Source organism: Bufo gargarizans, chromosome 2 (genome assembly GCF_014858855.1).
Source record: "Bufo gargarizans isolate SCDJY-AF-19 chromosome 2, ASM1485885v1, whole genome shotgun sequence".
NCBI classification, from domain to species: Eukaryota; Metazoa; Chordata; class Amphibia; order Anura; family Bufonidae; genus Bufo; species Bufo gargarizans.
The window spans coordinates 180,639,774-180,654,258 of record NC_058081.1 but is presented as its reverse complement, the minus strand read 5'-3'; the positions used below and the strand labels follow the sequence as shown (position 1 = coordinate 180,654,258).

General features: G+C 41.2%; 1 protein-coding gene across 2 annotated transcripts in view; it reads right to left on the bottom strand.

The window, feature by feature from the left end:
* The window catches only part of OTUD7A (OTU deubiquitinase 7A), a 293,318-nt gene that overhangs the window by 48,688 nt on the left and 230,145 nt on the right, over nt 1–14,485 (bottom strand). For both annotated transcript variants that reach the window (XM_044279731.1, XM_044279732.1), the window contains 2 exons: nt 7,524–7,651; nt 5,064–5,213 (listed from right to left, as the gene is read on the bottom strand). In XM_044279731.1, coding sequence (XP_044135666.1) covers nt 5,064–5,213; nt 7,524–7,651 — 278 coding nt within the window. The remainder of the gene's footprint in view (nt 1–5,063; nt 5,214–7,523; nt 7,652–14,485) is intronic.

Genomic DNA, 14,485 nt, shown 5'->3' with positions numbered 1-14,485 from the left:
AACACGTTGCGGACGTGTGAATGGAGCCTTAAAGTGTTATTTATTGGGAAGGCGAAAACAGATTTTCACAGGAAAGGAACCATTTTAAATCAGCAGGATCAACTCTATCAGGCAGTATGTCTGATTTAATACAGTTGATCCTACTGACAGGTGATGTTTCATATCGAATTATCTAAGGATATGCTTATGAAAATATAAATTAAGTTTACCACATTAAAAGTTAGGGTATTCTAGATCCATCACCATGAATGATCCATTAAAAAAAAAATACCAATTAGGGAAAATATATTACTACCGGTAATTGGGCTAATTGACCTCACTGGGATTGTTAAAATGATCCCATCTGTCTATTTTGTAATATTCTTCAGAAACCATTCCAACACATTGTTACATTGATTACAGCGACAACCTTATGACAGAATCAGGTAGAAAAAGGGGATTTTTTTGGGTAATTTCACAACGCTGAAATAGATGACAGCTGATAACTTATTTACAAGTTCTCTTCAAAGGACGTCAAATAGCAATTTCTACAGGTAAGACCATACTAAACACTATTCAGATTTACATACATCCCAACACTGAAGAACTAGGTTGTTATCTAGAAGTTTGTTAATTGACAGAGTTAGGCTACTTTCATATTTGCGTTCAGAGCGGATCCGTCTGAGACGAATCCGCTCATATAATGCAGATGATGGGATCTGTTCAGAACGGATCCATCTGAGACGAATCCGCTCATATAATGCAGATGATGGGATCTGTTCAGAACGGATCCGTCTGCATTATAGTGTAGAAAAAATTCTAAGTGTGAAAGTAGCTTCAGACGGATCCGTCCAGACTTTACATTGAAAGTCAATGGGGGACGGATCCGTTTGAAAATTGAGCCATAGTGTGTCATATTCAAACGGATCCGTCCCCATTGACTTACATTGTAAGTCTGGACGGATCTGTTTGCCTCCGCACGGCCAGGCGGAAGCCAGAACGCTGCAAGCAGCGTTCGGGTGTCCGCCTGCTGAGCGGAGCGGAGGCCAAACGCTGCCAGACTGATGCATTCTGAGCAGATCCGCATCCACTCAGAATGCATTGGGGCAGTGCGGATCCGTTCGGGGCCGCTTGTGAGAGCCTTTAAACGGAACTAGCAAGCGGAGCCCCGAACGCAAATGTGAAAGTAGCCTTAGTTGAAAGTGAATCTGAATCCAAGGCAGTCACAGTTTGTCAGATATAAATATTTAACCCATATCGGCAGGGTAGGTGATAAATGTATGACCCCTGGAGTCTGACCACTGGAACCCCCAATGTAATCTGACAGTCCCATAGAAATGAAAGGAGCTGTGGTCAGGCATGGGCACTACCTCTCCATTCACACAGACGATGTTCTAATGATCTGTGCGGGTCCCAGAACTTGGACTGCAATCGTCTATTTGTCACCTATCCTATGAATGCGTGATACATTTTATTCATCGGAACACCCCTTCTTAATTAGCCCCCATAACATGCAGTACCTGATGAAAGAATCATGCTCACCAGCTTGTTCCGACACCCTGGCTCTGTATAAAGGTCATCCGATCTCTGGCTTGATTACTTCTGGCCGGGTATGGATGGGTCACATCAGTGGTGATGAGTCCCCAAGCAGCCTGTGACCCAGAAAAGGCATACTGCTTGGGGACATGTCACTGCTGTGGCCAGCTATTGGCTGCAGTGGCGCATGTGGCCCCTCCGTACCCGGCTAGAAGTAAACAAACTGGGGATCAGAGGATTTTCATACAGGGTGTCAGAATAGAGTCTGGAAAAATACTGTATGCTATGGGGGCCAATTAAGAAGGACCTTAACCCTGCAAAACTCCCTTAAGCATTGTATTACCATACGTATTAGGGCTTGCCAGAGGTGACAGACTCCCTCTAAGAGGCACAGGCTCCTCACTAAATTAAAGGGGTTGTCCGGGATTGGGGACATTGGTGTAATAGTACTAGAGTGACATACATATTACATACATGCATGTCTGACCGTTGCCACATATTTATGAAGCCCCGTTTTCATATAGGAAATTCTTAGCCGGAAGTGACTGTTTTCTTATACTCTGTGACGTACCGGGTCTCTTGCAGGCGATCTGAAGCCTCTTCTTCCGGCTGGCTAGGGCAGCGCTAAAGCCCGCCGATCAGAGCCGGTGACGTCACCAAACACACTGCTGGGCGGAAGCTTCCGCCCGGCAGTGTGTTATTGTAAACAAAAGAGCCTTTGCCCTGCGCGATTTAGCGCAGGGCAAAGGAGAGCATCGGAGCATGAACTGCTCCGATGCTCAAGTCAGGGGGGGCTGCCGGGGTGAAAATGGAGGTTTGTCCGTGTTCAGCTCTGAACCTGGACAACCCCTTTAAGAAGATGTTCTCCCAGTGGCAGATTGTGTGTGCCAGGAAAGCGAATAAATGTCAACTATAATGTTCTGGTGTAATTAATATTTGGCTCCATACACTTTTCCGAGAAGTGGCACAAGCAAAGGAAAATTGTAAAAAGTCACATTTTAGCTAAAAACGTGGCTTGCACAAAAGTTTGCTTTTTTTTGTAAATCCAATGGTGAACTCCTCCTTCATAACTTGAACTGTATTTAGGCATGCACAACACATCCCCAGCTGCACGGCTGCCAGTAAAGGTGCCCAGGTAATAAACACTTTTGAAGGAAATCTTGAGTTGCATTTTGTACTACTCCTAGTATTGCTGACATGAACCAAACCTCCAACTTCAATTCTCTAGAGCCTGCTTATGTGTGATCTTGTATCCTAAGCTACAAAGATTTCTGCCTGTCTTCATACATTCATTCCTAAAATAACCACTGGCTGCCTTATACTGGTCATGCTTGACCTTAATCATGATATTGTATCTGCTGAATCCGTGCCCTGTTTCTGCCAAGACATGACATTTTAACACATGGCACCACTACAGTACAGTATACTCTGCTCATCTTCTGGTGTCAACAGAAGCCTCAAGGAACACTGACTGATGACCACACAGATCATTTATTCCAACACATCACACTGTAAAGGTTGTGTTTTACTTCAAAACTTAAAGGATACCCTCAATTGTATAAAAAAAAAAAAAAAAAAAAGATAAAAAAATGCACATAAATATAAAAATAATTGTAATATATATTATTAGAAAAAAAGGCTTCTATTTGATTTTATAAGGCTTCTTTGCCCCTTCCTGATTTTAACAATGACCTGTACAGCGGAGGAGGGGGAGGAGGATGGGGGAGGAGGATACTAGATGAAAGACATTAACTGCAGCTTCCTAAGGTGGGCGGAAACGACCAGAAAGACGACTGTCGGGAAAGAAGCATTCCTTCCAGACAGTTGGCTGCTTGACTGGCGGTGAAGCATTGCATTTACATGGAGACCAACTTCACAGTATGAAGATGAGAGATCGCGATCACACGTCCTCATCCAGAAGAATTTTTTCTGGGCAGCAGATCGCTCTTTAGACCACATGATCTGTTGCCCAGAAACGATGATTGGTGTGCCTGCACGAACAACAGGATCAACAACAGCGGCACATTTAGACAGGCAGATTGTTGGAAACAAGCGTATTCAGGAACGTTTGTTCCCAATAATTTGCCTGACAATCGGGCAGTGTAAAACCACCTTTAGGCCTCTTTCACACTACAGTTTTTTGCGTTCCGTATACGGTCCGTTTTTTGAGTTCCGTATACGGTCCGTATACGGAACCATTCATTTCAATGGTTCCGCAAAAAAACGGAATGTGTTCCGTATGCATTCCGTTTCCGTATTTCCGTTTTTCCGTTCCGTTGAAAAGATAGAACATGTCCTATATTTGGCCGCAAATCACAGTCCGTGGCTCCATTCAAGTCAATGGGTCCGCAAAAAAAAACGGAACACATACGGAAATGCATCCGTATGTCTTCCGTTTCCGTTCTTTGCGGAACCATCTATTGAAAATGTTATGCCCAGCCCAATTTTTTATATGAAATTACTGTATACTGTATTTGCCATACGGAAAAACGGAACGGAACAACGGAACGGAAACGGAACCACAACGGAAGCAAAAAACGGAACAACGGATCCGTGAAAAACGGAACGCAAAACACTGAATTCAACATACTGTAGTGTGAAAGAGGCCTTAGGCTGAGTTCACATTACCATTTAGCTTTCCGTTCTTCTGATGCGTTAGAAGAACAGAAAAAAAAATTATGTTTTTTAGAGCACCAGTTTGCACTAAAAATAACTGATCGCATCAGTTATGATCAGTTTGTGTCACTTCCATCACAGATGAGTTATTTTTGACAAGAGAAAAGGTACTGCATGGATGACTCTAGTAAGATAAGACTGTTCGGAGTGCGGTAATAAATCACTTACTAGCTGGCAGCAGCCTCCTCATCCCTCCTCCTCTCTCCACAGACATTTCTGTGCCAGACTGGAGATGGAGACAGGTGCTATTACAGATAAGAGACTGAGTGAACGGAACAACGCAGCCCGAGAGGCCCACAGGGAAGCAGAATTCTTTAATAAGGCTACTTTCACACTGGCGTTTTGGTTTCCGTTTGCTAGATCCGTTCAGGGCTCTCACAAGCGGTCCACAACGGATCAGTTTGCATTCTAATGCATTGTGAATGGAAAAGGACCCGCTCAGAATGCATCAGTTCAGTCTCCATTCCGCTTTGGAGATGGACACCAATTCGCTGTCTGCAGCGTTTTGCTGTCCACTTGACGAAACTGAGCCAAACGGATCCGTTCTGACACACAATGTAAGTCAATGGGGACGGATCTGTTTTCTCTGACACAATCTGGCACATTAGAAAACGGATCCGTCCTCCATTGACTTTCAATGGTGTTCAAGACGGATCAGTCTTGGCTATTTTAAAGATAATACAAACGGATCTGTTCAGAATGGATGCAGGCGGTTGTATTATCTGAACAGACCCGTCCATGACCGATCTGCACAAAGCACGAGTGTGAAAGTAGCCTAAGATACATTACAAAGTTTCTTATATTCACCTGTACTGTTCATTTATGAAAATTTTGTTTACTGAAAGTATACTTTAAGATAATAATGTGCCTACCTTGTTCACGTTGTTGATCCTTCTGCTCCATGGAAACCAGTGCTGAGAAATGAGCTTGATCATACGCCAAGACCAGAGGTGAGCAATGACATCTGTTGGGTGGAACTTCAAGAGGCAAGTAAATTCCACCAAATGGGATAGGTGCAAATGCTGAAAGACAAACAATATTGGAAATGACATGAAAAAGTAAATATAAAACCATCATCATTTTATTAAGCTGAAACATCCTTAGAATGTGGGACATTTCCAGCCATCTGCTATATGGTGGAAGCACTGGTAAATCACATCCACATTAGACAGACACCGAACACATCTATAAAGAAGAGCATTACGTCTAAACATCTCTGAAAGCAACAACTCTAATGGAAATCTCAGAGCTCACTTAACCTTGTTTGTAGGAAACAGTGGACTGTAATCAAAGGGCAAACAGAAAAATCTAGTGAATAACCCCAAGCACTGCTATCTCAAATATATCACAATGGTCATTTGTCAAGGTTACATGTCTATCTCTTTCTGCTTTCAAATGCTAAACTCCTCTTCCATTTCAAATATAAAATGTAACAATGAAGATAGTATAATGTTCAAGGACATAATGTATTTAACAATATAATAAATCAGTGCACAAAAAGGCTAAAAGCTAATAAAAAAAATGCAAAATTGAAGTAAAATTCATTTAATAAAAATAAAAATAATACAAAATGCTAAATTGAAGTAAAATTCATTAAATCTGAGCTTATTCATCATTCATCTTTCCTATAAAGTCTTGGCAAAAGAAACGGAACCAGCTCCTATATAACTCCTGATACCTTTCCTGATAATACTCTGACCGCCACTACCAAAACACAAATGTTTGCAAATCTTTAGTGGCCTAAAAACAGCAACTTGCAGCAGGCCACTTCTCAAAAAGACTGGGACTAAACAAAAGGTTGGACAAGATACTTGCTCCACAGATATGTGCAGTAGAGGCAAGTTATGTTGGACCTTGCACATAGACCTGGTGTGCGAGGGCTGAATTTATAACCTTATAAAACCTAATTTCTGTTCAAACAAGTAATAGTTTATATAACCTGTAACATGGAACCTACTAGATACCCCATTCTAAGAAAAATGGAGGCTTTGAAAAGCCTTCAGTACCAATCTGAGGTGAAATAGAGACAAAACTAAAATATATGCCTGAATTTAGAGCTTGGCATTATGAAATAAACTCAATTTGTTACTGAAAGTATACTAATCTTGTAGGAAGCTGAAACCACTCACCCACCAGCCATACCCTCTGCTCAAAACAAAAATAAATGAAACAAGAAAAAACTGGAGGATTCCAAAGACATAGATTTGAATAAGTAAAACTTGACCCTGTGGATCATCCACAGAAGCCCACCTAATAATGGTAAGCCAAAAGCCTACACCAAAATATCATTACTGCAGGACAACAGTGTTCCCTCTTGGAACTAGAGCAGAATTGCTACTAAATCCATGACATGAAATGCCTAGGAAAAAACTAAATAGCATTTCACATAATTCAAAATGTGCTTGAAATTCTTAATGGAACAACTGACGATGACCTTCACGTTCAATGACTCCACTGATGCACAGTGTGACAAGCTGCATCATCGACTGAATGTTCTTTTTTGTTCACGTTTGGTGTTGAGAACACTAAGAATATTCTAAGGCTACTTTCACACTAGCGTTCGGGCGGATCCGTTCTGAACGGATCCGCTCATAATAATGCAGACGGAGGCTCCGTTCAGAACGGATCCGTCTGCATTATTTTTAGCATAGAACAGCTAAGTGTGAAAATAGCCTCGGACGGATCCGTCCAGACTTTCAATGTAAAGTCAATGGGGGACGGATCCGCTTGAAGATTGAGCCACATTGTGGCATCTTCAAACGGATCCGTCCCCATTGACCTACATTGAAAGTCTGGACGGATCCGCACGGATCCGCACGGCCAGGCGGACACCCGAACTCTGCAAGCAGCGTTCAGCTGTCCGCCTGTCCGTGCGGAGGCGAGCGGAGGCTGAACACCGCCAGACTGATGCAGTCTGAGCGGATCCGCCTCCATTCAGACTGCATCAGGGCTGGACGGCTGCGTTCGGGTCCGCTCGTGAGCTCCTTCAAACGGAGCTCACGAGCGGACCAGCGAACGCTAGTGTGAAAGCAGCCTAAATAAATTGGAAAATTACTGTAGCTTGCCTTGGGAATTGATAAACTATGAGAGATACATAAATGCTCATACAAAATCCCCTCAAAAATGCTTACAAGGAATACAATTGTGAACAGGAATAATCCTTATGGGAACAGACAGACACCTTTCTCTTCCTGATGAACTCCTAGAAGGTGGAACATAACCTACTGTCGGAATACCCCTAAGGCCAAATGACTAATAAAGACCATGTGCATCATTATAAAAAAAAGTGTCAAGTATTACATGATTACGAATAAATATAAGTAAATTCTTACCTTCTCCCCCTGAGTCACGCAGCATTGTATCAGCGACTACTACAATAGGACGTCTTAATACATGAGCCAGGACAAACACATGAAACTCCTCCAAACTTTCATACACGGGATCTTCTGCATTGTCAACTCTGGGGAGAAAATAATTAAAAGAAGCCTATTCATTAGTCCGTATATCTGATACACACATGTAATGGAGAACAACAAGGTGAACATTTAAACTGCGCTTGTTTAGGCGCGTTTCCATTGTGAGACTGTATAAAGATTACCAATGCATATAATGACTGGTATAGACGTGTCTGATCATTCATGGCCCCTTCTCTTCATTCAGTGTACTGTATGTCTTAAATCACCTGCTAAATGGATGGTAATATATTAAAGTGCGTCTTAGAGGAGACTTTACATGGTAAAGCTTGCAACGAATGGCTCATGAAAAATCCGAATTAGTCTTCTGCAGTAAGGGATATCTGACCAAACATTAACATTTTTACAATGAAAAGTTACAATATTCAAAAATATTTTCTGTATAAATTCCTCATAGTTCTCAAAATCTCAGTCTGCTGTCACCCAATAGTAACCTTCAAGGTGTACTTTCATTGAATGAAAATCTGGTCAAGTGTTTTTTTTTACAGAAAAGATTGACTTTAGGAGAAGTCAGGGCCAAGCACGATAATGTTTACACTGCCTGGCCCGATCAATCAAAGTGCAGAGGGCGCGACAGTTGCAGAGAGTGCTGAGGCTCTAGGTTTAATGGCAACACCCTCATTGCTAGTAGAGGCTAATTTGCATATAAAACAACATTTTTCTCAATATACAGGGAATACAGGGACATATGGGACTAACACAGATGCCTTTAGCTGCCATGCACACATACAACAGGTCAGCCAGTTTCATACGTACAAATCTGCTGCCACATGTCCTTTAACCCCTTTGGCCACTGTGAAGTACCCGTACAACACAGTGGTTGAGGGCTTGTATGGAGTGGGCCCCGCTCCATACCGGACTGTTGCCAATTGTACAATACAGCAGACATTTGGCCGCAATAATAGGGAATGGTGATGAAGCCGACACCAGTCATTTAACCTCTCAGATGCTGCATTCAACAGTGATCGCAGCATCAGTGAAGTTAGGCAGAGGGATGCTGCTTCCTTTGCCTTCCAATCGGAACCCCTACAAAGAAATTGCTGGGCTCTGATTGGTTACCGTGACAGCCTGTGTGCTGCTGAAGCTTCCCAGGCATGCCATGGTAAGCTGCCTGCCAAGATGTGCACAAGGCACAGCTCAGCAGGGAGGACATCAGAATGCTATTAGGGCGAATGGGACAAGGGAAAAGGTTCTAGCCCCCTAAGTGGGGGGTAAAAGTTATTGTTCAGAAAGTTTAAAATAATAATAAAAAAATATTAAAAGTTTAAATCACCCCCCCTTTTCCCAAAATTCCATATAAAAATAAAGAAATAGACATAAGGTATTGCCATGTCCAAAAATGTCTCAACTATTAAAATATTAAAACAAAATTTTCCTGCGCAATGTACACTGTAACAGAAAAAAAAAAAAAAACAAGCGAGTCACCATTTTTGGTCACCTCATCCTCACAAAAAATTGAATAACTGATCAAAAAGTTGTATGCACCCCAAAAATGGTACTAATAAAAACTATCGTTTGTCCCACAACAAACAAGCCCTCATACAGCTCTGTGGACAGAATATATATATATAAAAAAAACACTATACAAGTTTTGAGCCGCAGAATATGGACGTCATGTCATTTTTAGCACACAATGAATGCTGTGATATCAAAACCCACAGCATTTTTCTATTTAACCGCACGAAGATTTTTTCCCCCCTATTTTCCAGTACAATACATGATAAATTAAATGGTGCCATTAAAATATACAACTTATCCCACAAAAAATAAGCCCTCATTTGGCAATATGAATGGAAAATTTAAAAAGTTATGGCTACTGGGACGTAGAGCGGAAAAAAAAAAATGTAAAAACAAAAATGGGACTGGTACTCAAGGGGTTAAAGTTTCCATTTTACACTGTCCCTATCCTGTCCATACCCAATCTTTAGAATAAAGCATGCAGACTACTTCCCTGGTGACACCCATTACAGCAACAGTGATGATTATCATCAGAGATGAGCGAATCTCCGGTTATGAAATTAGTTTGCGATTCGTTTACTGGTAAAAAGTGAATTGCGTTATGGATTCAGTTACTACGGACCATAACGCAATTCTATAACTGAATGCCTTTAGAGGCATTCTGTTAATTATTCCATCATAATAGAAGTCTATGGGCTGCATAACGGATCCGTCCCATTTCTGTTATGCAGGAGAGGCCTCCCCTGCATAACGGAAACGGAGCGGATCCGTTTTTCAGCCCATAGACTTCTATTATGACTAAATGAATAACGGAATGCCTTTAAAGGCATTCCGTTATGCATTCCATCATAGAATTGCGTTATGGTCCATGGTAATGGAATCCATAAGGCAATTCACCTATTATCAGTAAACGAAGCGTGAACTAATTTCATAACCGGAGATTCGCTCATCTCTAATTATCACTAATGAGGGATCTAATTTATTTCTGACAGAAATTTTCGCTCATTGACTATTGCCATTAATGATCGTTTTCAATTACTGTGTTTTATTTTTAATAGTACTCAACCACTTTTCAGACAGGTGAAATACATGGCCTTTTTCGTGCTGTGGTTTAACAGAACCAGAGGTAGGGTGCGCTAGCATTTTCTGATCAACTACAGGAGCAATGAGATACCCATGTTATACTTGTCTGAAAGCAGCCTTAGTTAAGTGCATTATATTAGATTAAGGAAATGTTTAAACATTTTTATTACAGTTTGTATACATACTATATTACATACTACATAATTACTAATACTTGCATGCAAATACTGGCTGGTGCATTCCTGCAGCCTATGTATTTCTTAACTGCATAAATTCGGAGTGTCAATCTCCCTTCCTCACCAGGGCCTATCTGCAAATAACGGATCAATTACTGAGCCAGCCTACATGTATTTGATATTTTTCATGGGACACCTTAGATTTCTTTTGTGCCATTAGATGATGGATATGATTATATATATATATATATATATATATATATATATATATATATATATTTATAACACTCACGGCCACGTTGAACCATTGATGGTAGGCGCTACTATTTTAAAACTTTATAGGATGCAGATGTATCCCTCTTTTGCTAAGAGATGTTTTTAACCCTTTAGACACTTAGCACTTTTGTATCACAATCTATACAGGCCCTTGGCTCTGATATGTTGGATGAGAAGGGGTATAGACATATGTATAAGATTTACACTATGCACCTAGTATTAATATTTGTTTTACCACTGGAACTTTTGTATTGACATGGATTTATTTACAATATTCATAGAGAGTGGCACGTGACTGGGCACTGATGGTTATCATGTGATTGATGCTATGATTGATACTATGTGTTTGCACTGGCTTGTGGGTATAAATACCCTGTGTTTTGCACTGTTGTATAGCTTGACAAAGGCCTCATTGAGCAGGCCGAAATGTTGCTGGGGAATAAAGTTTGGGGTCTTCACCCTTTCACCGAAATCTGGAAGTGCTGCCTCGTTTTTTGGAATACACACACACACACACACACACACATAAAAAAGGCTCTGGATTTTGAGCCAAAACATCGCCTCACTGTGCCACTGTGGCCCAATAAATAATCTTTTTTGGTACTATTGGAGTTGCTGTCCTTTTCCGTCCGAATATATATATATATATATATATATATATATATAGATTGTGTAGGATCAGGGCAGCACTCCTGGTATCCGACCGATGGGTGCCAGCGGCGATAACACCTTACCAAGGTGTACAATGTAGAACAAAAAAGGCACCGCAGCACATCCGTAGGTGAAAAATAGTGGATCTTTATTCACCCTTGCGACGTTTCAGTCCTCTTACTGGGACTATTATCAAGCGCTTGATAATAGTCCCAGTAAGAGGACTGAAACGTCGCAAGGGTGAATAAAGATCCACTATTTTTCACCTACGGATGTGCTGCGGTGCCTTTTTTGTTATATATATATATATATATATATATATATATATACACATACACACATACACACACTGTATATTCCTGCGTATAAGACTACTTTTTAACACATGAAAATCTTCTCAAAAGTCGGGGGTCGTCTTATACGCCGGGTATGACGGGCGCTGCAGTGCCGGGACGCCCGAATTATCAACGGAGAGAGCCCGGGCTATTGCCTTGTATCCCCAGCAGCTGCGATGTAACCCACGGCATATGCTCCCCCTGCGCTGTACCTTGTATACCGCCCCCCTGCTCTGTACCTTGTATGCTCCTTGTACCGCCATCCTCCCGGCCGCTCGCATCTCGCTCCTACGCATGTGCGAGATTTCATGCGGCGAGCGTGGATACACGGGATCCTCACGGCCGCTCGCATCTCGCTCCTGCGCATGTGCGAGATCTCCGTGCGGCGTATCGAAGTGCGGCGCAGATGTGCATATGTGAATGTGAATATGAAGAATAACATAACAAAAACATGTTCAGGGTATAGGTGGCACATGTTTAGGGTCTGGGAGGCAGGGAGGGAGGGCAAGAAAGGTGGTGGGATGCAGGGATGGTGGTGATACCATGGGATGGCAGTGGTATCTAGGGATGGTGGTGGGGTGCAGGGATGGCAGTGGTACCCAGGGATGGTGGTGGGATTCCGGGATGGCAGAGGTACCCAGGGATGGTGGTGGGATGCAGTAATGTACTGCTGTGTGTTGAAAAAGGGGTAGTCTTATACGGCGAGTATATCCCAAACTCTATATTTTCAGTGTAAAAGTTGGGGGTCGTCTTATACGCCCAGTCGTCTTATACGCCGGCATATACGGTATATATATAAATAATGGCAGAGCAGCACTCCTCTCTACAAGTGATACAAATGATTCAGGTGCCAGCGTTTTCCCCTGGGCCCTGGGGTCCAAACACAATCCAAATAAATGTAACGCAGCACTCCTTAGATAAAAAGTGAAAAAATACAAAATGTATTCAACACATGTTGATACAGGAAACGTTTCAGCTCTCTCACAGAGTCATTATCAAGCCAAGACTTGGAGGAGTGCTGCGTTACATTTATTTGGATTATATATATATTTATATATTTTTTTTAAGGAAAAATTGTGAGAAAAATAATATTTTAAAACATTTCTAAAACTATTACCGTACCCTTGTACACTGAAAATGGACACTATTTATGTAATTTATCTACTGGCTGGGTCCGCCGCAAGACTTCAAAACACTTCAATGGGTCCGTAAATCTGGAGATGGAACGGAACCCTACGGAAGCACTACGGAGTGCTTCCGTGGGGTTTCATCCCATACTGCTCCCTCTCCCCATATTCCCCCTCTCTTCTCTCTCCCCTCTCTCTTGGATCTTTAATAAATCTAGGCAATGGGCAGCCAGTACTAAAAGGGTTTTATGAGAATAACCTCATCGAATATTAGGGGCTTGAGTAGGGGCATAAAGAGTTGCTGTGTTCGATGCAATACAAAGGTCTCTCCCCGCCATAGTTAACAAGAAACGCATCTGAAAAACGAGACGATAGGAGGGGTGACCAGACCATGGATGCAGCACTCCTTCTATTCAGTCTATTCATCTTATGCGAGAGGGGTGAGTATACTAATACATTGAGATATAGACATTAAAATAGTAAAAACAGCTATAGATAGAGAAGGTTGTTATGTCCTTATGGACTGTATATTAAGAAGGAAAAGCATGGATAATAGCAAATGTTTATATACCGCTACCCTTTAAAATAGATGTCCTACTAAAAATCCATGATTTCACGCTTAATGCAGGGGATAAATCACTTTTGGTAATAGGAGATTTTAACAATGTAATGGATGGGAAAATAGATAGATGTAGAATAGGGAACACTCAGGGAAACTGCACAGGATCTACAGGTAAATTAAAAAGTATCACAGAAGAAATGGTCTGGATTGATATCTGGAGGGTAATGCACCCAAAGTTAAAGAAATACCCATGCTTCTCTAAAACGCACAGGAGCTTATCACGAATTGATTTAGCTTTCACTAACAATAAAGGTTCACTGGATATAGAACGAGTTAGGTATGGACAACGTGGGATATCGGATCACAATCCTATTATAAATATAAAAATCGGGGGGGGGGGGGGATAAGAGGGATGAATATAAATATAGGTTGGATAAATATAATGGGTATACACAATAAGATTTTGCAAGAGATTAGGGAGTATTTTGTTATAAACGAGGGTTCAGCGGAAATCAACATGGTCTGGGAGGCTGCAAAGGCCTTTATTAGAGGGATCATCACAAAATATATGGCAATATATAAGAAAGGTATAAGGGGAAAATATTAGAATTAGAACATGAGGCGGAAAGGTATGAAAAAAAATATGTTGAAAATCCCACAGAGCAAAATTTTAAAGAATGGATAGACAAAGTCACTAAAATGGAAGATGAACTGTTTCTGCTGGCGGAACAACAAAAAGAAAACTATGTGAGGGACAACTACATTTATGCACATATACCTGGCAAAAAGTTAGCCGCCTTGGTGGCAGTCCAGACAAAAAAAATATAATTATATTCATTGCTTAGTAGACAAACTGGGACATAAAATTGTTGAACAAACGGCTAAAATAGATCTGCTTAAGGAATATTTTGAGGATATGTACAGCAGTAAAATAAAGAAGAATACGGCGCAAATACAAGTGTTTCTGGATAAAACTATTATTACCATGTTAACTTTAGATCAAAGGGAAAGTTTGGAAACCCCCTTAGACCTTGTAGAAGTGGATAATACATTATTAAAGATAACGAAGAATAAGACCCCAGGTATAGATGGTATCCCGTTTGAAGTTTATGCCCAATACAGAGAAATACTGACTTCAGAATTGCTCAAAATG